Genomic DNA, 24,501 nt, shown 5'->3' with positions numbered 1-24,501 from the left:
TTGAGGCTGCAATCAAGATATCGGCTAGGCTGTTGTCAACTGAAGCCCTAACTGAGACTGGAGGATCACTGAACTTCACTCCATGGCTACTAGCAGGAAGCTTCAGTTCCTTGCCATCTGGGTCTCTCCAGAGGACTGCTCATGATACGGCAGCTGGCTTCCTCCAAAGCAAGAGATTCGAGGAAAACACAACCAAGATGGAAGCTGCAGTGCCTTTTTATGACCTAGTTTCTGAAGTCACACACCATGATCTCTACTTTATTTGTTAAAAGTAAGTCATTAAGTCAGACACATGCAAGTAGAAGGGAACTGGATTGTAACTCTTCAAGGAAAGAATCTCAAAGAATTTGTGGTAATATATTTAAAACCAACATACTCAGCAATGATGAATCTAATGATGATTAAGTGTTTTTGGGGTTTTTTGCTGCTTTATCATAATTACATTCTCTAAGTTCTTGGAGGGTAAAATTTTTCCATTTTATGAATACAAAATATTTTTCGAGCAAACAGATTGGTATATCATGTCTATGTATAGACTGTATTAATCTATCAGAATAAAATAAACTGAAACAAGATCTTATTTCAGTTAGCATACTAAAATCATTATTAAAAGGGTGAGTGCTTATTTCACATTAAATGAAAAAAACCCAGAGACTTCTGAGATTTCTTTACTTTTTATGGTTTGAATGTACTGTGTAAGGAAAACAATGGTCTTGCCACAAGATGTACATTCAAGGAAAAACAAAGACTAGCTGTGAGTTTAATTAATGTCCTTGGTTAACCAAGAAAAAAAATGTTCTTAAACTTTAAAGTTTTAATATCTGGTATATAATTAATTACACAGGAAAAGTTCATATAAAATCCTTGGACAAATAAAACTCACTTAAAGACAGTTATTTGTCTTTGCCCAGATTTTATCACCATGTAAAATAATATTAATATGATATAATTGTTTGTGCAAACTTGAACCTATCTTCTCAGGAAAAGCCTAACTAACTTAAATTTCTCAAATGTCCTCCACTGGCTTCACTTTTCAAAATATAAAATTGTAAAATCATGAGTTCAATTAAATTTTATAATACATAATATCTTTATTAAAAGGGATCAACTCCTATAATGCCATAAATCCTACAATGATTAATATATTGCCTTGTGTTGTAGTTTTCAAACCCTTAATGTTATTTTAGACTAATATAAAATTGAATTAATGAAAAATCTTTAGAATTTCTAATTAAGATAAAAATTCAAATCACTGATCATTAAATATGTTTTTAATTTACCCTTTTCTCTTATACATTATAGAATAACCATCAAATAAACAGATTAAAAGATCTATAAATACCTTTGGATGACATTAAATACATGTTTATTATTGCTACTTAAATCACCATAAAAGGATATGAAATGTGTACTCTTAGAGAGAATGAAAGATAATTCTTGGTTATATGCCTTTTTTTTTTCTGCATCTATGAGGAAACACAGCTGGTTTCTTTGTGTAAGGTTGTATTTAATACATACAGCTGACAAGGCTCTAGGTAAAAAAATTACAGAGAGATAAAAATATGTACACAAGAAGGGGTGCCTGGGTGGGTTCGTCAGTTAAGCATCAGACTCTTGGTTTTGGCTCAGGTCATGATCTCACGGTTTTTGAGTTCAAGCCCCACATTGAGCTCCACGCTGATAGTGTGGAGCCTGCCTGAGATCCTCTCTCTCTGCCCCTCCTCTGCTCTCCCTCTCTCTCTCAAAAATAAATAAATAAACTGTAAAAAAAAAATGTACACAAGGCAATGGATACATGCTGTCCATTTATCAAGGGCACTGTTACAGCTTTTTTTTAAGGTGAAAAAAACATATAAACATACATTACCTTATTTAATATGTTTTTAAGGTTTATTTTTTAAAATTTATTTTAAAATTATTTTTAAGTTTTTAAATAGATCATCCACACTGACAATAGATATGCTTCAGTGCTGTTCAGGATTTTGACAAGCATTAAAACTAAAAGTTTTTCAAATTCTTTAAACCTTCAATAAAATCTAAAAGAAAAAAAAAATCAGGGGCTCTGGGGTGGCTCAGTAGGTAGAGCATGTGACTCTCGATTTTGGGGTCATGAGTTCAGACCCAAGGGTGGACACAAAGATTATTTTTAAAAAATTTAAAAAGAAAAAAGAAAATCAGTGAGTACTTCTTGGAAACTAACATCTATACTGACATCAGATATGCTTTCAGGATTGTTCATGGTTTTGACATGCTTAAACTAAGAGTTTTTCTCCTTCAGATACTCCAATCATATTTTAAAAAGAAAATCAAAAACTACTTATTAGAAACAACTGAACATCCAAGAAAAGCCTTATTAGAATGAATTCACAACAAATACATTACTGCAGGTTAATAATTTTTACCTTCAAATTTGTCATATTAAGTATTCTAAACCTTTCCCATATTCTTCAGATCCCGGACCCATAATTTTCCATTTTCAGCTTACCTCTTAGTTTACCAGAATATGGAAGCTTAATTATTAGAGCTGCTCTCAAAATGTGGTTCACAAACCAGAGCATCAGCAACACCTAGGAGCTTATTAGACATGTAGTCTCAGATCCCATCCCAGACAAACTGAATCAGATTCTGTATTTTAACAAGATCCTGAGTCAATCCACATGCATATTAAAGTTTAATAAGCACTGTTCTAGAATCACATCTTCCTTTCTTTTGACTAAAAACAAAATGCACCCTTGTTGCTATCTCAAAATTTTTCTGTATCCTTCGTCACCCTCCTTTTTTCTTTCATTTCCAGAGGAAAAGACTTCCTCCTCTGTTCCACAGCTAAGCTCCCTATATAAACCTGTGTTCTTGACTCATTCAGTCCTTATTTAGGACCCATTAATTCCTTGCCTCTCTTTCTCAAATATGCTTACAGGGACCAAATCATAAGTATTTTTCATATCTAACATCTACCACAGTACAAGGCACAGAGTAGGTATGTTGAATTCATAATTGGCTCCTTTTTCTGCCTCTCTCAAGTCAAGCGTTTCCTATTTTAAAATAAAACACAGTAATAACTCGTCCTGCTATATCCTGCATGGTCTTTTCTTTCACTGCCAAACCCTTAAATGTCTCTCACTTAACAGATATTTATTGATACTAATTGCGGACACAGCACTATGGTTAGTACTATTGCAAAAACAAAAACCAAAAGAAACAGTCCCTATCACCCCAGTGCTTACCATCATTGAGAAAGAGAACATGGCTCACATGTGCTAAACAATGATAGAAAAAAATGCTAGGCGGTGCTTTAAAGAGTAGATTATAAGCTTGCATTTGGCTTCACACATAGTGGATGATCAAAAAGATGTTGAAGAAATGCTTACTGCCTGTATTCCTTATCAACTCACTTCATAAACTTTTAAATTCAGTCTCTATGACATTCTTCTAAAACCACTCTTTTCCATGTCCCAATGACCTTCCTATAATCAAATCTTCCACCCTGAAAAAGCTACAGAGCTAGTAACTGCATACACATGAAGCAAGTATGCTCTTTATTTTTCATTCTAGTTTACTGACTACTATGTCTCTTACCACACTGTATAGAAATCTGTTAGGAAAAATATAGCTAATATGGTAGTCAGCTAGTGAGGCCTGATCACTGACCCCATTAACCCATTAAAACACTCATAAGAAACATAAAAAGAGATGCAAAGTTAAAATACCACAGGAACATGGTTGTCAGTGATTTGATGTGTTAGGGCACAAAAATAATCAACTAAATGGTGGAAACAATAACAGAATTTAAAAGTTTAAGTATTCAAAAAGTAAGAGAGCAGTTAGACCATGATATTATATGATCTAATATTAAATAGTCACTAAAGATCCTTCTACAGATTATTCGATATTAAAGAAAAAAATGTTCATGGTAAAGTAAGTGAATAACTAAAATGGGGACGTTCATTTTCATGCCTGAAAAAAGAATCAGGCAACAGAACATTCAGTGCATACCTCTCTCAGAAGTGATTACTACTAGAAAAATCTAATTTACTTCTTTGTGCTTTTTTATATTTTCCAAATTTTCTATAAGTACACATTAACTTTTTTATAATCAGAAAATTATTAAGAGGAAATTCAGGAAGATAAAGTTATTAAAAATTATTTTACAAGTAGCAGGCTGAATATGTAAGAACAAGTCATGTTTCAGTCTTCCTTCTCCTTAATCTCTCCTGCATTTAGTGGTACAGATGTATTTTCTCAAACTTTCTGCTTCACTTCTAAAACTTTGTTTTTCCTTGGTTCTCTTCCAACTGTTAGGCACCTCTTTCTTTGCCTTATTTGGTTCTGTCTCATATATCTCTTCCCTAATTGGGGCTGTATGCCAAGACTGAGTCCTAAGCATGCTGCTCTTGCTCTATATACCCTTCACTGGAAAGTCTACCCACTCTCAGTCTCAGCAAATACTTCTCAGTATATGACCTCCAAGATTTACATCCCTGGTTCTTTCTTTGTCTCTGGATAGTATTTTTCAAACTCAACTAGAATATTCTATCTTGTTCCACCTAAAATTCATTTTCTACCTAATTAATTTCCTTGTTTGGGGCCTTCTTATATGTATTCATGGATTTTATGCATTGGTCACCTCATGTAAATCTTAGTTCTCTCTCTCTCTCTCTCTCTCTCTCTCTCCCCCTCTACTCTAACACTTGGTCACTAAATGTTTTGAAACATCTCTTACATCCATTATTTTCTTTCTAGTCTAATCCTGATACCCTGCTAATCCTTACAGATCTCAACACCTCACACAAGCAGTCTAATTCATAAGTCTAATTAATCTCCTAAGTCTGTAGTCTCTAGCTCTAGAAAGAAAGAAAGAAAGAAAGAAAGAAAGAAAGAAAGAAAGAAAGAAAGAAAAGAAACAAAAAGTACAACCTACACATTTCTGTTGTTGTGATGAATTTTCCTAAAGCATTGCTTAAAAAAAAAGAAAGGAGGGGCGCCTAGGTAACACAGTTGGTTGAGCATCCAACTCTTGATTTCGGTTCAGGTCATGATCTCACAATTTGTGAGTCCTGTGTAGGCTCTGCGCTGATAGTGTGTAGACTGCTCAGGATTCTCTCTCCTCTCTTTCCCTGCTTCTCCCCAACTTGTGCACGCTCACAAGCTAAACTCTTTGGTCTGACATTCAAGAGTTTCCAATGTAGCCCTGCTTCCCTCTTGTAAACGTATTTTCTAACACTACATTACAAAAATCATCTAAGCAAATGAGTCTACTTTTAAAATGAGCTACAGAAGTACATACACATTCACGAGTTTTTCTGGAAGCTTTGCTGTTTAATGTAATTAACCAACGCTATATGTGGACAAGACAGAAATAATCAATTAACAGCAGACTGGAAATGTTAAAGCAGAACTTGGGCAAGAGCCAACACCTAACAGATCAGGGGCCATGACATTCTAGAAAAGGCAAAACTATGGAAACAGTAATCAGTGGTTGCTGGAAGGGAGGGAAGGAGTGATGAAGAGGCAGAGCACAGAGGATTTTCAGGGCAGTGAAACTATACTCAATGATACTATAATGGTAGATACTAGACATAGATTTGTTCAAGCCCACAGAATATACAACAGCAAGAGCAAATCCTAATGTAAAACTACAGACTTTTGGTGATAATATGTCAATTTACATCAACTGCAATAAACATACCACTGTGGTGCTTGTGCAGGAGACTGTGCATGTGTGAGGGCAGAGGAGACAACAGAAATCTCTGTACTTTCTCTTCAATTTGCTATGAACCTAAAGCTGCTCTAAAAAATAATGTTTATTAATTAAAATACATACATACTTCAAAAACTGCTCACCTAAAAATATTTAACTATTTAATCCCTGTCCTCAAGATAAATTCCAATGTAGTTCTTCTACAAACCATTTATGAGCAAGAAAGTATAACTTAATTTCTGGGATATGTTCTTTCATCTATCTATCTATCTTTCTTTCTTTCTTTCTTTCTCTCTCTCTCTCTCTGTCTTTCTTTCTAGAGAGAGAATGTGCCTGCAGGTGTGCAGGGGAGGGTGAGAGTGAGAGCTAGAGTGAAAGAGAGAGAGAGAGAGAGAGAGAGAGGGAGAGAGAGAGAGAGAAAGAAAGAACATGTGAGCACGCAGGGGAGGGGCAAAGAGAGGGAGAGACAGAATCCCAAGCAGGCTCCATTCCTGTCCGCACAGAGCCCCATGTGGGGCTCAATACCATGAACCACGAGATCATGACCTGAGCTGAAATCAAGAGTTGGATGTTCAAGCAACTGAGCCACCCAGGTGCCCCAAGTTCCATCTTTTAAAAGCAATATATATCTACACTGGAATTTAAAAAATGCACTTATATTCAGATTCTTGGTGCTTTGGCCAGCACCAGAATCATCTTCTTTTTTAAAAAATATTTATTTATTTTGGGGGAGGGCAAGTGGAGGAGAGACAGAGAGGGGGGGATCCGAAGTGGGATCTGCTCTGACAGGCTGACAGCAGCAAGCCTGATGTGGGGTTGACCTCATGAACCACAAGATCATGACCTGAGTGGAAGTCAGATGCTCAACCAACTAAGCCACCCAGATGCCCCCAGAATCTTCTTGATACACTAACATTTTAGTTTTGACACAGAACAAGCAGGATTAAGATCAATGCTTAAAGAAACCCATTCGTTGCCAGGTAATGTTTACAGTACACAAGAACAACCATATAACTAGATTATGTAAATCTGAAAATCATTGTTAAAAATAATTTGGAGTAGAAGGAAGGAAAGAATATTTAGTTTACCTCCATCCATTTGAGTTCTACTGCAAAAATACAAACTCCTTATTTGTAATAATGATCTCTGTATTTTTGCTTCTGATTGTATTTCTAGTATCTTCTGCTACCTCCCACCAAACAGTTTCAGCAGTACAGAAACTCACCATTTCTTATTCATTTGCTAAGTCCTTCATAACTCAGTGTCTCAACATATATTCCTCCCATCTGGAATTCACCAGAACCCGTCCACACTTAAGCAAACTTCTACTCATCTTTTATCACACCGTTTAAATCATAATAACTCAGAAAACAATTTAAGAAAAGTTTGAAAACAAAACTCTGTGGGATAATTCTAAGCAGAAAAAGAACTGCAAAGAAATCTTGAACTTTTATCGCTTCTCGGCCTTTTGGCTAAGATCAAGTGTAGAAATCTTGAACTTTAGTAGGTAGTTAGTTGTCATGTTATTGGTGTAGTAATTATATTTTGTACATCATAGAATACAGTATATGAATAAATATGACTGACACTGGGAACCAGGGTTTTACTGTGGGAGAAGGAAGATATGGACTAAAGGAAGATAAGGAAAAACGCTGTAGTGCTGGATTTGAACTGGAGGTTATCAATATGATTCACACACACACACACACACACACAAAGGTACTGCCTGGTTCTGTCCACTGAAGTGACCAATCCACAATAGTAAACAATAGCGATGAATACATTTATACCTAGACTTTGGTTTTTAAATTCTGCTCTTAACTAAAAAAGCAGTTTGAAAAAATGGTTGATTCCAGGTCTGACACAAGAAAGGTACAAAGTAAGCCTGGGAATCTTGTATGATTAAGAATGTGTTCAATGACTAAGGAGTCACGTCAAAGGACATAAGAATCAGCCACTGGTCAACTTAGAGCCAATTTTAGCATCAAAAGGAATACTGATGTACTTAACACAGAGAATAAAAAAGAATGCCACATAACAAATACAGAAGAAATGTAAGAATTTTTAAAAAATTACTCTTTCTTTGTAGACCTTGATGTAATAAATGATATAGGTTTGGATCACTATTAGATGCTAAGAACAGTGGCTGAAAGGTTTTTAGGTTATTTATACAGTCTCAAAGTATCACTTTACAGATCATGTGCTAATTATAAAGAAGAAAATAAACCTTACAAGACAGTGATCTGGTTATCACTACATTAACCAAGTGGTAAAATTTAGCTCACCAGTAGTGAGACGACATGATATTATATGTATCCTCATGTGATATAATGTGAACTTTACAATATCTCCCATGTAACATTTTTGCTAAAATTGTTTATCTTGAATGTATTCATAAAGAAACAATCAGACAAATTAAGGAATGTAGGAAATTCTACAAAATGACTACTTCAGACTCTTCAAATAAGTCAATGTCAAGAAAAAATAAACAAACAGGTAGACATATTGTTCTAGATAAGAGGTATATTAACCAAGTGAACCGTGATTGAAACCTAGGTGATAAAAGTAAAACAGATACTATAAAACATTTTTTACGGGTTAATTGGAGAAATTTAAACACAGACTATATATTAGATATTACTGAATTACTATTGATTTTTTGAGGTGTGATAATAATATGATAAAGGAAAATGCCATACTTAGAAAATAAATGTAGAAATATTGAGAAATGAAGTATCAAGATATCTGCACTTGCTTTCAAATGATTCAGCAAATGTGAAGCATATATGAAAAGATGACAACTGACAGATATAGATGAAGTAGATGGGTATTCATTGTACAGTTCTTTTAAGTTATCTGTAGATTTGGAATTTTCAAAATAAAAACTGGAGGAAAAATCAGTTCAGATGTCACAACTTGGAAGACTTCTTGGAACTTCTTGGAGGAATTCTCGGAACTTTTCTAGTGGAATTCTTTTTTCTATTTTCAGTATTCCTACGGACTCTTTATATTTCTCCTTTAGCACTTAAGAAATTTGAAATTGCCCATTTACAGGTCTGTCTTTCTACCTAAACTTCACGGAACCAGCCTCATCTTCATTATTAGAAGTCTGCTCTTTATCTGACAAGTACTAAATACTCAGTGTTTGTGTATGGATGAGATAATTGACATACCAAGTTGACAGGCCCAAACTGAAATCCAAGTATTGTCATTATCAGATTGTGCCTCAAATTCAATGAAATCAAGCAGTAAGCTTATTAAATGTTCCTACATGATCTGTACCATTACAATAGATGTCCACGTCAGCTTTCAAACCGACTTAAAAAAAATAGCATAACAACCCTCTAGCAGTTTCACCCTTAAGTCATTACAAACCTATTTTCATTTTAAACTCTTTCTAGTTTCAACTCAAGGAAATTAGAAAAGATGCATACCTGTTCTATATCCTTGGGATTGGAGGTCTGGTTTTCTCCCATGACTCCAGACTGCTCATTTTCCCATGGCAATTTATTTTTTCCTTTTCCTGCACTTAATACCCTTCGGGTACATATGGTTGGACTGTAAGATCCATAAATTTGCATGCTGTCCCTTGTGTGGTCACCACAATGACAGTGTGCACTCTGAGTTCTGTTACCAGCCAAAAGCCAATCTGTATCTGCTCCATGTGCCAAATGACTTGACCTACCCTGGGCAGATGATGGCATAAGTATTGCATATTCCACAAATCCCTGTTCTGTTAACCTTGGGAGGGTTTTCCTAGCCAATCTGGCCTGCACAGCATTCATCACTCCATCTCCATTATCTTGCAGTTCAACAGTATCCACAGCTTTGAAAAGGATGCTGGTTTTACCTGAGCCCATTGACGATGCCAACACAGCAAAGGCTTCAAGAGCTGCTTGGCGTACCCTGCGTTTGCTATCTACAAGAGCTGGCGCAAGATCAAAAGACAGTTTGGTTAAGTCAAAATCTTCACTTGGATAAGTCAGGAGGGAGCAGATGCAAATGTTCACTACCTCCTCTCTCACTCTGGAATGCTTATGTTTGAGATGTTCCAGGAGTAAACAAAGCACCTGTTGAGGACCTACTTCCTTCATTAGCTTGAGGAAGATTTTCATGTATTCTTGTTTGATTACCAACTTGTTATCTGCCAGCACTTTGACAGAAGCTGCTATAACTGGTCCCAAGAACTGTTGTACCTGCTCTCCAAGGCGAATAACCAGTAAATACAGGACCTGAAGTGTGCCATGGACCACTTTGAAGTTTGAATCGTCTAACAAATTATACAACAAGCTAATGAAACCGACAAGACTGGAATGAGGGGTAGAACTAGGGTTAACTCTTCCCATCACCTGTTTTAGTTCCTCAACAGCCTGAGTCCGGTTCTTATAGTCTTCCTGGTCTAACAACCTTGAATGAAGCTCTTGAGGAATAATCCCAAATTTAAGATTGCTGTTGGAAACAGTCACTGCACAGGGGAGAGGATCTTCAGGAAATCCAGAGGCTTCAAGTTCCAAATAATAAGGAACCTGACTTCCAAATTGAGACTCCAGGCGGCGATTGTAGTGTCTCCTCAACGCAGATGGCAGGCGAGAGATATAGGACTGAAATCTCTCTTGGCCAAGTCGTTCCCCAATTTGCTGAAGTGCAGAGAAAGCAGTCTCAGATTCTTCTTCTATCTCCTGATCGCCAAGCTTTCTGGCTAAGGATATTATTACCTCGGTGAGATCTAAGCTGAGCAACAAATCCTCAGGAGTAAGCAGGATGGGGAACAGTAGTGCTGTGGAAGCTCGAAGTCGGGCGTCGGTACTTTCCAGTCCCTGTTGTATAAGCGTTCTCAGCACCTGTCCAGAACTACGTTTCAGACAGACATGTAGGATTTGTAGCGCATCTTTCCGTAGGGCTGGATTCTCTTCTCTTAAGGAGATAACAAGTTGAGGCAGAAGTGCTAAGCTAAAGGCCTCTTCCAGCTGGCCTGCCTCCCCCTGACCCCGGAGAACGTCCGAGAGGAGCTGCAAGCAGAGTCGCTTCTCATCACTAACTCCTTCCACGAGCACTCGGCCCAAGGCCCGATACAATGCTTCCTTCCGTCGGGGGAAGCCGAGTCGACCGCCCCGCCGCGGCAAAGCAGCCTGCAAAGCCTGGAAGGCCTCGGAAGGATCTGGCGCGGTCCGGAGGAGTTGAAGAAGCCGAGTCTCCTCTTCGTCTCCCCCTGCCAAACCACCTCCAGACCCAGACCAACCACTTGTGACTGCCTCCGCGGGCATCACGAGGGTCGAGGCCAGAGGTGAAGGTGTCGGGGGGCAGGAACCGTGGTCTCCGGCAGCTCCACGGCAGTAGTTTTTCTCGCCTCTCATGGTGCCCCCACCTCGACTATCATCAGTCTCTGGGGCGGAAGGACGACTGCAGCTCTGGAGGCGATAGGCATAGAGGGCTGGAAGGTGCGGCAGCAGGAGCAGCGCAGAGGGCACAGCCTCCATGGAGAGTCGTCAGATGGCAAAGGCTGTAGGAAACCATCGTCTTTGAAGGGCTCGATGGAGCCCAGCCTTCCAGGTTCCTCTACAAGCCACAAGCTGTAGAGGAGGGAAAAAAACAGCTTCAGTTAGCTGCCAAGCCGCTCCCAACTCCGGGAGGCTGCCTTCTGCAAAATGGCCCCTGCCTGAGCCCCAGACCCCACAGCAGCCACCGGGCGTATCCAGGGGCACCACGTGACCAAACCGATCGCTTCCATGGTGATCCACCCAGCGCGGACCTCTTGACCCGGAACTCAACTTGCCGTGTTGAATGCTGGGTACTGTAGTCCACGTCGGGTGTTACGACTAGGCAGCAGGATCCTGGAAAAGGAAGTGAGAACATTACGACGGTAGCAAACGTCTGTAGAGCGGAGAAGGCAAAGCAGCGTGAAGGCATTAGACGGAAGTGACGTTCTCGCTCCGAGCGGAAGTTCCCCTCCCCACCGGAAAGAATTGGGGTTTGACTGGGGACAAGCAGGGGGTCCTACCCCGACACCGCTGGCCTACGACTTCTCTTGTTGTTACCTGCCTGATTCCGGGGACTCAGGTATTTTCCTTTTGCTGTCCTCCTGCGGCGCGGGCTTTGGCAGAGTTTTGCCGGAGTGACGCTGGTGCTGCAGTAAGAGGTAAAGAAATGAACAGGAGCAAGCAGGGAGAAAGGCGACATCTTCTTGTGCAGGGCTTGTTATCGTTGCAAATGCTTTGCTTTCTACAACCCTGAGTTAGTGCGATCCTTTTGTCCTGCGGCCCGCGTACCCTGACAGGAGATTCGGACTAAGGCCAAGCTTACAGCTCGCGTACTTTTTTCAAATTCTGGTCTTTGGGGCCCTTATTCTCCTCGCCCTACCCCCTTCCTACTTCGCTTACACGACGGTCTTGGAAGGTTGATGATTTTTTCATTTTTCCTTAATCTCATCACTTTAAATTCTCTTTTAAAACGTACTTAATTTATTTTTCCCTGTAGCTCCCACCTCTCCCTTAGACGTTCTCAAAGGCCCCTAATGCAGTTCCTTTATGAGACTTACCTCCTTCCCTCCTCCGGCGCCCTGTGCCATCCCAACCTCCCTGCAGGATCCTTGCGCGTGTCTGCAGCCCTTCAGTCTCCTGGAAACCGAGATTGCAAAGACAGTTTCAGTTGCGGTTGAAGGCTTGGCATCACGGTCCTAAGAGAACTGCCCTGTAGATTTACGGCTAATAATAGACATTTCTTTTTTTAGGCGAACTGTGAATTTGGTGAGTGGTTCTTTCCTGTTGTAAATGAAACTTAAGCGAACACAGTTGAAGAGCTGGAGTGTCGGGAGTGTCTGTTGTGAGGCTGTATTCTTTTGGAGTGTGTGGGGGAGTTGGGCTTTTTTGAAGCATAACACAATTAATTACTTTAGGATGACTTATTGAGAAAAGGCTGCAGAAAAGTTATCGTTTGAGGTCTCCTATTTATGCATTTTAAATGTAAGTGAAGTTAGGATATTTGAGTTACATATGGAAACCTTTTTTAAATAATGTTGCTGGATAATGCAAGTTAAAACAATTTCTGTTGTCTTAAGTAAAATTTGGATATCATAGGTTTCTTTTTTGTCTTTTAGGAATAGAGTAAATGTGAATGAGGCCTATGTAAACATCCTTATGTTTTGGTTTCAGTTCTTTTGTGGTTGGTTGTTATTTTGAGTTTAGTTAGTCATTTTGGTGTTTAAATGAATCTGCCTAATTTGGTTTAGGTATATTTCAGTAGACCAAAAAAAGAAAAAAAAAGTTTGTTTTTTTTTTTTTTTTAATTTAGGGACAGGGTAAGGGCTGGGGAGTTAAAACCCAAGAGATGATTGTAGCAGTCGTCAGTGAAAAGAAATGTCTGTCTGGTTTTCATATTCCAATGTAAGAAACTCATATTTATACTTTTTGTCATAAAAGTCCAGGTCTCAGGACCCCAATTCAAACTAAACTGAGTAAGAGAATGATGTACACTTTAGAATGTACATATTAGAATGCTAGTTTATGTTGGAATAGAAGATAACCCTTTCCAGTGATCAGAATTTTCAGGTGGAAGAATCCAGTGCACTCTTTCCTGTATCCAAGAACTTGGGAAGCCAAGTTAGTAAGTGGAGGTTGTGTGGTAATCATGGAATCAAAGAAAAGGAACTTGGAACGTCTTGAATGATGTACCATCATCAAAGTTATGGTAGAAGCTTTAGAATTACCCCTTCTCTTCATAGTGAATACTTCTCAAGGATTGTGGATACTTAAACCAACCAGTTATTGTGCCTTTCCCTTAGAATAAGGCAAAATGAGTCTTAATTTTGATCCTTTTTTCAGGGCTCTGTAGATCACTATGTTATAGATTGCAATTTATTTTATATCTGTTACATTTAATTTCCTTGGTAAAGACTTGGAAGATGCATTAGTCTCCATGGTGGATATTTAGGAAATGGAACCTTAATTAACATCATACATCTTATTAATTATCTTTAGGGGTTATTTTGTGGAAGGCAGATCGCATCCATTTAATGTATATTCGGTTTATTTCTTTTACAAAGAAAAATTTTAAAAAATCTTATTCTTGAATTCCAGGAATCCAGGGAATTGTAGAAATTGTGTACTGACTAGAAAAACCTTTTATGTTTAACCATAAATAGAGATAGGATAAAAAAATTTTTTTAATGTTTATTTATTTTTTGAGAGAGCATGCAAGAGTTAGGGCAGAGGGGGCAGAGAGATAGGGGAACAGAGGATCCCAAGTGGGCTCTGCACTGACAACAGAGAGCCTGGTGTGGAGCTTGAACTCACAGACTGTGAGATCATGACCTGACCCGAAGTTGGACGTTTAACTGACTGAGCCACCCAGGCACCCCAGAGATAGGACAAAAATTTTTAAATCAAATTCCAAAATAGTGGAATACACTATGTGTTTAATAGTACACCTTTTAAAGTTGAAAGGCTGTAATTAAGAGTACGTTGAAAATACCAAATTCAGGTAAGACAAATTAAAAATACCAATATTTTTTAACAAGTTTAGTTAAATTAATGGATTATAGGAATATTTGTGATACACTAATTTTTGAGCTGAACTTAAGCAAGGTAAATAAAATTGTCCTAAAAACATCTCTTATTTTCACAGACATAAGATATTACTTGGTTGGATAAACCACTATGATTTTTTCTGTGTTCTTACTCAAATTTTACAGACATTGAGGAATATTGGAAATCAGTGTGAATTCTGTAAACTATTAAGAGTTTTGTATAGTTTTAAGAAGTTATTGTGAATAAATGCTATGCAAATGAAAGGTACAATTAACAGATCGTGATATGACTACCATTTATTGATTGTTGGCTATCTGTCATACAGGATGATAAGTACTTAATGGATATGGACTCATTTAATTTTCACAACAAGTTTTGGAAGCTACATCTATGTTTGTACTGTGGCAATTGTATCCATTGGAAAGTAATTGAACAGAGAAAGAAAGTAAAACTCAAGCTATGTAGGTACATGGTAGAGCTTTGGAAAAGCTTTGGTGGGGGAAAGTGTTGAAATATAGGAAAAAATTAGATTTTTGTATTAATCATTCATATATTTATTCATATATTTTAATTATATTTATTAAATATATATTATATTTATTATATTTTTATTTATTATAAATATATTCATATATTTTATTATATATATTTATTTACATATTTATTATATATTTTATCTTGAAAATATTATATATATTTTAACCTTTTTTTAACAGTTCTGTACTGTTTTAGTTTCTTATTTGAGCCAAAACTTAATAAGGTTAAGAAATTATGAGTCTGTTTTTGTATATGTGTAATTAAACAACATTTTCATTTCTTTAGGTTTATGTTTCAAAGCTGTTGTGCAGTTTGGACTGAGTCAAAAGTATAGTTTTAAACAACAATCAATTTTTGTTGTGTTTCTGGTGCTAATCTGTATGAGGTAACAGGATCTCACATTCATTGCAACTAGTTTTATGTAACTCACAGCTTTTACTGGATGTAGAAAAGGCTTTGGGAGCTTCCTTTCTTTTGTATTATTTCTGACTTCATGATATAATGATGCATACTATAAGAGGCTTCTAATGTTACTTTTGTTTCTTCAGATATAATGAAAGCCAGGCCCAGAGAACAGGAAAATATGCCAACTTGTTCATAGACTCACTGATAAAATAGTATGCCATCAGTAATTGAATTCTTGTGTGAGGAGAGTTGAACTGTGGGAAAGAAATTTAAGAAAATGACTCACATAATAAAATATTATTTCATAAATCATACTTGTTACAGCAAAATATATGTGTTTGGATTTTTTTTAACAATTCTTATTTCTCATCACTATTTGTTCTCCTTGTAGCAGATAATTGCCTCCCAACTGATTTCAGCACAACTGTTTTGTAATTTAGGTGTCAGTTAAATAGTTACTAAACTCACAGCTTGACCTTTATTAGCTTTGTTTCAGAACCTGAAATTACGAAGCTGCTGCAGACTATGGAAAGTTTGATTTTTATCTAACATTGTGTTTATATTGTGGATGTTTATGTAACAATGCTACTATTATATAAATAACAGAAGGGAATGATTGTTCCATAGATCCCTCTGTATTTCATTTTAAAACCTTGATGTACTTTTAAATATATATATGTGTGTATTTGTATGTGATCTATCTATTTTTGAGTTTCTATTCTGCCCTTTTTTAGTTTCTTGTTTGAGTTGAACTTTACTGAGATTAAGAAATTATGAGTTTATAATAACCTGGTAGTGAAGAACTCTGGAGACAGCATACCAAGCTTTAAGTCTTGCCTGGGCCTAGTTTCTCTGTGCCTCAGATTACTTTATAAAATAGGAATAATAACAATAGCACCTATCTCATGTTGTTATTGTGAGGATGAAAGGAGTTAATACATGTAAAAAGCTTAGAACAGTAACTGGCACACTGTGACAAAGGTATTCCAGTTGCTCTTTATTTTTAAAAATTTTTTTTAGTGTTTGTTTATATTTGAGAGAGAGAGAGAGAGAGTGTGTGTGTGTGTGCGTGTGGGAGGGGCAGAGAGAGACAGAGACAGAATCTGAAGCAGGTTCCAGGCTCTGAGCTGTCAGCACAGAGCCCGATGCAGGGCTCGAACCCACGAACTGTGGGATTGTGACCTGAGCCAAAGTTGGACGCTTAACCAACTGAGCCACCCAGGCACCCCATTCCAGTTGCTCTTTATAGAATCATTTAGTTTTCTCAGGAGTGGTAATAATTATAAATTGATTTAGTAAATATTTTGAGTAGGTCTACACTGTTCAGCTTTGAAATTTTTTTAATGTAATATGTAGAGAATGCTGTTTTAAGATTAGGAAAACGTTATAGTTCCTATAATGTCTCTTACTACTTGTATGATCTTTGTCAATTCATTTAAACTCTCTGCACGTCAGATTCTTCATCTCTAAGTCTGAGGCCAAGTTTAGTGCCTTACACATACATTTTTTTCTGTGCAAGATTTCAAAAACATGCAAAAATAAAATAATACACAAACCTTCATGTCTCTATCACCCAGCTTCAACAACATGTCATGAGATCATCTACATCTACATCTGCTTGCTCATCCCATATTAATTTGAAGCAAATCTCTGAAAACATTATCTACAAATATTTTAGTATAAAAAGATAAAAACTCTTAAAAGTACTACATATGTAGTTATATGTTACATATGTAACATATAAACATATAAAACATAACTACAGTATCCTTTTTCAGCAACTAAAGTTACAGTGATTAGTTAATATAATAAATTATCCAGTTAGTGTACAAATTTCCAGTTGTCTCCTAAATATATATGTATGGGTGTGTGCACCTGTATGCATGTGTGCACACAACACCTGTACATTTCATTAGTTGTATTTGCTTGATCTGTGTTTCAAGTTTATTTTGAACTGTAGGTTCGTTCTCTTTTATTTCTTTCAGTTTATTTGTGGAAGCATCTAGGTTATTTATTTCATGAAGTTTCTCACAGTCAGGATGTTTTTTGCTAATTGCATCTTTCTGTTATAGTTTAACGTGCTTTTTCTGTTCTCTGTATTTCTTGTAAATTAATAGTTGGATCTAGACTGTTGACTGCATGTTTGATTTTGGTGTTTGGGGGGGGGGGGGAGGGCGGGGAGTCCAAGAGTATCCATAGATCATATTATGGTCTCCTATCAGAAGGCCCTGATGTCTGGTTGTCTCTTTGTGATATTAGCAGCCCTTCGTAATGAAAGCCTACCTACATTTATTCATTAAGATTGTGAAGTGGTGGGGTTGTCTGGGTGGCTCAGTTGATTAAGCATCCAACTTTGGCTCAGGTCATGATCTCTCTCGCAGTTTGTGAGTTTGAGCCCCGCGTCAGGCTCTGTGCTGACAGCTCAGAGCCTCATGCCTGCTTCGGATTCTGTGTCTCCCTCTCTCTGCTCTTCCCCCATTCATGCTCTGTCTCTCTCTGTCTCCCAAAAATAAATAAAAGTGAAAAAGAAATTAAAAAGATTGTGAAATGGTGACACTCTGTCATTCCTTTATTTATTAACATTCCTGTATTTATTCCTTTACTTTTATGAAAGAAACTTCCCCTACATTTGTTTGGTAACTCATTGGTGTAGTTAGTATTGAAAAGACATGATAAATGTTTGATTCTTTCCCTTTATTTACTAGGTTTCAAATAATAAGTTGGTTCATTAGCATTTTCCAGTGGTGATGAATTAGGACTTTCTTTTAATTATCATAATTTTGTTATCATTATGGACTCATGGGTTTAAACATATCTGATAAGTTTTAATCAATTGTAGTCATTGATGTTCAGTTTGTCCCATCTTTGACAAATGATAGCCTATTCAGTTTGGCTCCTAAGTTTTTTATAACCTTCGCTGTCATTGATAGCTTTCTTGCTACCTAGTATGTCAAAATTCCAAATTTATCTTGACGTTTTTGTGCCCCAGGCCTTGAATCAGCCATTAATCTAATAGTTTCTAACCCTTTTCAGGAAACAGAGCTAGTAAATATAATTAACTTTTTTTCTTAAAATAATATATTTTATATATTTGTGTATCTCATTTGCATTTTATATGTTTATGCATAAAATATATATTAATATATAATTAATGTTTCTGTATATAGATCTATTCTAAACACTTTATATTCAAAATCAGAGTTCAAGGTTTATATTTAATATCTTAGTCTCAACATCTTTATCTCTTTGCTCCCCTACTGAGAATTACAGATCATAGTGACCCTAGGGATGATTAGAAATGCTTTCTAATAATGCATTTGCAATGCACACATAACAGTTTCACAATACAAATAACACTTTCATCAGCAATGTGATTACTGAAAATAGTGTGTTTTTTTAGGGCATATCCTACTAGGAAAGGACCATCAAATTACTGTTTTAAAGGTATTTGGAATGATATGGTTAGACCACTAACTAGATGAACATTGAGTTCCTTTGCTTCCTTTTATTTTCAAATGTATTATGGATTGTGTTTTCAAGATTTAATTTTGCTTTATAATTATATAAAATACTTTTTCCATAAGCAAATCTATAAAATGGGATATATTCAGAGATGTCTAGCTTCTATCTCTATCCCCTCTACTCTGTTCCCTCAGTCCTCCTGTAGATAACCTTTAAAAATATATATTATTTAATATTTCCTTTGTTTTTATGTAAGTGAATCTGTATATTTGTAACCTCCCATTTCTTAGGTAAATGGTGACATACTATACACATATTTCTCTTGCTTGGATCAGAGATCCCTCTAGAGCCTATGTACAGAGATTCCTCATTCTTCTTCCATAGCTGCATAGCACTTGATTGATTGGGTATGTCATAGTTTTTTTCAACCATTCTTTTATTGGTGGACTTTAGAGTTGTTTTAAAATTCTTGGTCAGTTACATCTTGCTCTCTCAAGCATAAAAATAAGCATAAAGAATTATTCTTTTGCTTTTACAAATAGACCTGCAATTATTAACCTTATGAAGGTGCCATTATATATTTTTTGCCAGTATATTTTTTGGGTAAATTCTTAGAAGTAGGGTTGTTGGGTCATAGGGTAAATGCAAATGTAGTTTTGCTAGATTTTCCAGATTTACCTCCAGAGGTCTTAAACATTTGACATTTGCACAGCAGTGTGTGAGAGTGCCTGTTTCTCACAGTCATACCAACAGAGTATATTGCCAGGAAAGAATTATTAACTCATTTTAATCCATTTGATTGTAAGTGAGGTAGAGCAATTTTCCATATAGTTAAGAACCATTTGCATTTTTTAATGAGCTATTCATTTCTTTAGCTTATTTTTTCTGTGGGGCTAGAGTATTTTAGAAATGTTATAAATATTCTGATATGTGTTATATATGTGTTGCAGATATTTTTCTCAATCTCCTATTTCTCCTTTGCTTATGATTTCTTTTTTTGTTGTTTATTTATTCATTTCGAGAGAGACAGAGTGAGTGGGGGGAGGGGCAGAGGGAGAGAGAGAATCCCAAGCAAGCTCTGCACTGTTAGCACAGAACCTGATGCAGGGCTCAAACTCACCAAACGCGAGACCATGACCTGAGCCAAAACCAAGAGTTGGATGCCTAACCAACTGAATCATCCAGGTACCCCTCCTTTGATTTCTTTAGCTAGGCAAAGTTGTGATGCAATCAAGTTAGTCTGTTTTTTCACTCATTGCTTGCTTCTGGATTTTGTGTCATAATTAGGAAATTATTTCTAATCTCGTTACAGAGGAATTCACCCTATTTTATTGTAATAGTTGTATGATTTCATTTTTTACTTATACCTCTGATCCATTAGGAATTTATACTGGTGTAGATATGTGGAAGGGATCTAATTTTATCTATTTTTATAAGGATCTAATTTTATCTATTTTTATTCAGTTATCCTAACCTGCTTATTTAAAATTTTTTAAATGTTTTTATTTATTTTTGAGAGAGAGAGAGAGAGAGCACTAGTGGGAGAGGGGCAGAGAGAGAGGGAGACACAGAATCCAAAGCAGGCTCCAGGCTCTGAGGTATGAGCACAGAGCCTGATATGGGGCTGGAACTCACAAACTGCGAGATCATGACCTGAGTCGAAGTCAGACGCTTAACCAACTGAGCCACCAGGCACCCCTAACCTGCTTATTTAAAAGCCCTGTTTTCCTTATTGATTTCAAGATAATGGCCTTTATCATAAGCTAAGTTTCCATATGCTGAATTATCTATTTCTGTATTTTAATTCTTCTCCATTGGTTTGTTTCTCCAAACCAAACATTTGGTTTAATCCACAACAACAAACTTTACAAATGAGAACATTCAAGTTTAGAATAAGTAATTTGTCCAAAGTCATAACAGCTATTAAGGAGTCACATATAAACTCGATCCCAAATCTCTCGATTCTGAATTTGTTCACTGTTCTTCCCTGTTTTCCATGATACTTCTTTTCCTTCTGCACAAGGTTGTTATTGAGATAAAACTGTCAATGTAAACTGTCAAAGATGAGGTTTTAAAGATTAGAAGTTACTGCTTCTTTGAGTTATTTTTAGACATTTAAGGTAAATAGCTGAGAACCAAATATAGTCACAGTTGTAATTTGTAATTTTGAAGGAGTTACAGTGTGACTTAGAATAATTTTTTAGCAGTTATCCTTGTGATGGCAATATTTTAACTGGTTCTTAAACGTTAGCATACATATCAATTGCCTGGAGGGCTTAAAATGCATGTTGCTTTTGCTGCCCCTTCCTGTTATGTCTATGTTTCCAATTCCTTAGATGTGTGGTTGGGCTCAAGAATTTGTATTCCTAACAAGTCCCAGGTGATGCTGATGCTGGTGGTACAAGGATCAAATTTTGAGAACCATTGTTTTAAAGCTTCTAAAAAAAAAAGTTAAAAGTTTTGCGAATTGCTTTTGGGTCAGATTTCTTCAGACAGGAAAGGGGTCAAATTAAAAATTTTAAAAATGATGTTATGACAATCTCCATTATAATTCATTTTAAGTTTCCTATCTTAACCCTTTTAAAGTGTATAGTTTGAATTGTTTTGGTTGAGCATTAAAAATATTATCTCTTTATTTAGAGTGCGTGCACGGCGCACATGCATGTATGCGCACACACACACACACACCCAGGGGGTGGGGGGCTGGGGGGTGGATGGGGAGAGGGAGACGGAGGAAGTCAACAGGTTCTGCGCTGACAGCAGACAGCCTGATGCAGGGCTCAAACTCATGAACCATGAGATCATGACCTGAGCTGAAGTTGGTCACTCAACCAACTGAGCCACCCAGGCTCCCCATTCACAGTATTTCTTAAAGGGAATGAACATCGTGTCATGTGTATCCTGTACAGTGATGGGCGGAACTATGTGTGAGTGTTTTTTTCACAAAGTCATCTTTGCCAGTTCCCTTTCTTTAAGTTGTTTTTCAAACTTTGATCATTTTTATTATTGGGGGGGGGGACTAAGAAAATAGGTTAAAGGAGAAATCTATAGAAAGTCTGAGTGTAGGGGAACAGCTTCATCATGACCTTCATCGTTGCCTGTATGTGTCCACATAAGCAAAAGCTTGAATCCTGGGACTGCAGCTTATCTGAGTGCTGGAAAACCTTGTGATTCTCCTGAAACACTAAAAGTTGGCAGACCTTTATGGAGCCGCTACAAGTCCATCTCCCACTTGCCTTTTTATAACCCTGAGAGTCTGTCATGAGAGTGCTTCTTTTCAGCTCCCTGATTATGATGAGATGTGGGGCTTTCATGTGCCCCTACCCCAAAGAATAGAGCTGCAGAACATAAAACTGCCTAGCTGCAGTGTAGTTTGGGTTCTTCTAACTTGTGTTGCCATCGTCCAGCCCCTTTTGTTTCGTTGTCTTTTTTGTTGTGTGGGACAAGAATTCAGGAAGCCTAGTCTTTGGCTTACTCTTCTTTGTGTGCTACTAGCAAACTGTCCAAATTTAAAAGTGTCTTGTATCTTTTCCGGTCAGATTAGCCAGGCTTTGGTTATGTTAGTTCGCTCGATAGTGAGTAAGCTTCTTTTCTTTTTTGGTAAGCATGAAAGGAAGTCACACGGCTTAGCCAGCAAAAAACAAGCCTTTCTAAGTATGATATTGATAATAATAAATTGCATCTAACAGTTATTGAGTTCTTATTGTGCTGTTTTGTCTGTGTTTTACTGAGATGAGAAAATGAGACTTTAAGATCACTTTCCCAAGGTCACACAACTAGTAAATAGTAAAGACAATATTGTGACCCTAGGACCCTGATTCCTGAGTCCCTTATTAAAATCATACTGTCCTGCATATCTGGATACTTGAGATACACACAGACACACACACATGTGTGTGTGTTTATGTGTGTTGTGTGTACATACATGTGTGTGTCTTTTTACAAATCAGTATTGTATCATGCTTTCATATTATGTTAGTGGTAATTTATTAGTCTTAAATACACAAAAACTAGTTTACTGTAAGGATCTATTACTATATGGTTCCTATTTATATAAAAGTGAAACAAATGAATAAATAACTCATTAATTTGATTTTTTTAATTAATTTTTGAGAGACAGAGAATGGGGGAGGGGCAGTGAGAGGGGGACAGAGGATCTGCAGCAGGCCTCATGCTGTGAGCACAGAGTCAGATGTGGGGCTGGAACTCATGAACTATGAGATCATGACTTCAGCCGAAAGCAAGAGTTGACCGCTTAACCGACTGAGCCACCCAGGCGCCTCCATTTACTTGATTTAAAAATCAGCAATTCTGCAATACTTTATGGGACACAGGATTTCAGTAGTACAGAGTGGATTTCTTACCTAGTAGTGAGAAATGGTGCAACCCAGAAAGCAGAATACCTTTTAAGTAGTCAAGAAATTCACTTCAAATGCAGTAGCTTATTGATAAATAAAATTATATTTATCAAGAACTTACTGGTAAACAATATCCTAAGCACGTTATATATATAAGCTTATTTAATCTTTGAAACATCTCTGTATAATTAATAATAATAATATAGTTATTGAGTAACTTTTACCCCTAGGTTATTTTACATGATAACCTTCAGATTTCTTTCTCTTCAGACTCAACATCCTCAGTTCCATTACCCATGAGACATGATTTGAATTTCTTCTCTTTGTCAGGTGTTATACTTTGTTTAGCTCCCTTTTGAAGGATGGTATCCAAAATCTATACTCTAGATGTAGTGTGACATTTGCAGAGCAAAGTGAGAATGTCTCCGTTAGTTCTGCATGTTATAGTTCTATTATTGCAACTTAAACGTACATAAGCTTAGTGTACTAAAATAATATTAAAATTAAAACCCCTGAGCCCTTTAAACATATCCTACAAATGTATCTTTTCTCTCTTAAGCTGTACTTACGTAGTTGTTTTGTAATTCATTATAGAATCTCAACATTTACCCTCTTAAATTTCTTGTTAGATATCAGGTGTTTTTGGATCCTTGATTTGTTAATCACTGATTTTGCTGTCTTTGGAAGCTTCATGTCACCTGCACAGTTGAAGGGAACGCCCAAGTATCTTCATTTTGGCCTTACAGCATGTTCTAGAAGCTTTCCTCCAGATAAATCTCATTCCATGAAGGTGGTATACTCTCATGTTGCTAATTTAGTTAACTGAAGTTTATATTTTTTTAGTTTTGCTGTCAAAATCATGAGAGTCATTGTAAAATTCTTTACAAACATCTAGTTCAACGTCAAGTCTTTTCCTGATGTCCAAGTCTTCTATATACATTAAAAAAAAAAGAAGAAGAAACAAGATTAGTCTATAACATGTCTTACTGTTATTAGCTCATCCATTCTAGTTTTACAGATCACTACATCCTATTCTAGGTATTCACAAATCAAACCTTTAATAATTTATTTTAAAATATTATCAAAAATAACATTAACCTTATCAGAATGTTGAATTTACTGTCTTATTTTTTAAAACAGTCTCCAGTCTGTGGCACTGGTAGTAATTGAAATATTAGCTAAGTCTCCTTTTTTTTTAATTTATTTTTTTAAAGACTTATCTTTTTTAGGAGCACCTGGGTGGCTCAGTTGTCTTGATTAATACAGTTTATAATAATCCTTTTTTTCTTTTTTTTTCAATTTATTTATTTTGAGGGAGAGAGGCAGAAAGAGAGGGAGAAAGACAGAATCCCAAGCAGGCTTCACACTGGCAGTGCAGAGTGGATGTGGGGCTTGAACTCACAAACTGAGATCATGACCTGAGCTGAAACCAAGAGTTGGATGCTTAACCAACTAAGCCATCCAGGGGCCCCTATAATAATTCTTGAAATTAGGTAATGCCAGTCCATCAACTTTGTTC

General features: G+C 36.7%; 2 protein-coding genes across 7 annotated transcripts in view; one reads left to right on the top strand and one right to left on the bottom strand.

Moving 5' to 3' along the window:
- The window catches only part of TOGARAM1 (TOG array regulator of axonemal microtubules 1), an 82,032-nt gene extending 70,552 nt beyond the window's left edge, over positions 1–11,480 (bottom strand). Inside the window, exon 1 of one of the 4 annotated variants that reach the window (XM_053889380.1) lies at positions 9,133–11,480. In XM_053889380.1, the coding sequence (XP_053745355.1) occupies positions 9,133–11,175 (2,043 nt within the window). In that variant the 5' untranslated portion in view covers positions 11,176–11,480. The remainder of the gene's footprint in view (positions 1–9,132) is intronic. The other 3 variants (XM_053889379.1, XM_053889378.1, XM_019451933.2) reach the window with 3 other exon arrangements.
- Positions 11,481–11,602: 122 nt separating this feature from the next.
- Positions 11,603–24,501, top strand: part of KLHL28 (kelch like family member 28) — a 35,426-nt gene continuing 22,527 nt past the window's right edge. The window contains exon 1 of one of the 3 annotated variants that reach the window (XM_019451931.2): positions 11,603–11,755. The gene's annotated coding sequence lies outside the window, so the exon portion shown is untranslated. Of the gene's footprint in view, positions 11,835–24,501 lie in introns of all 3 variants that reach the window. The other 2 variants (XM_019451930.2, XM_019451929.2) reach the window with 2 other exon arrangements.

Source organism: Panthera pardus, unplaced genomic scaffold (assembly GCF_024362965.1).
Source record: "Panthera pardus isolate Hobbes unplaced genomic scaffold, ASM2436296v1 HiC_scaffold_24, whole genome shotgun sequence".
NCBI lineage: Eukaryota > Metazoa > Chordata > Mammalia > Carnivora > Felidae > Panthera > Panthera pardus.
This window is presented reverse-complemented; position numbering and strand designations above follow the sequence as displayed.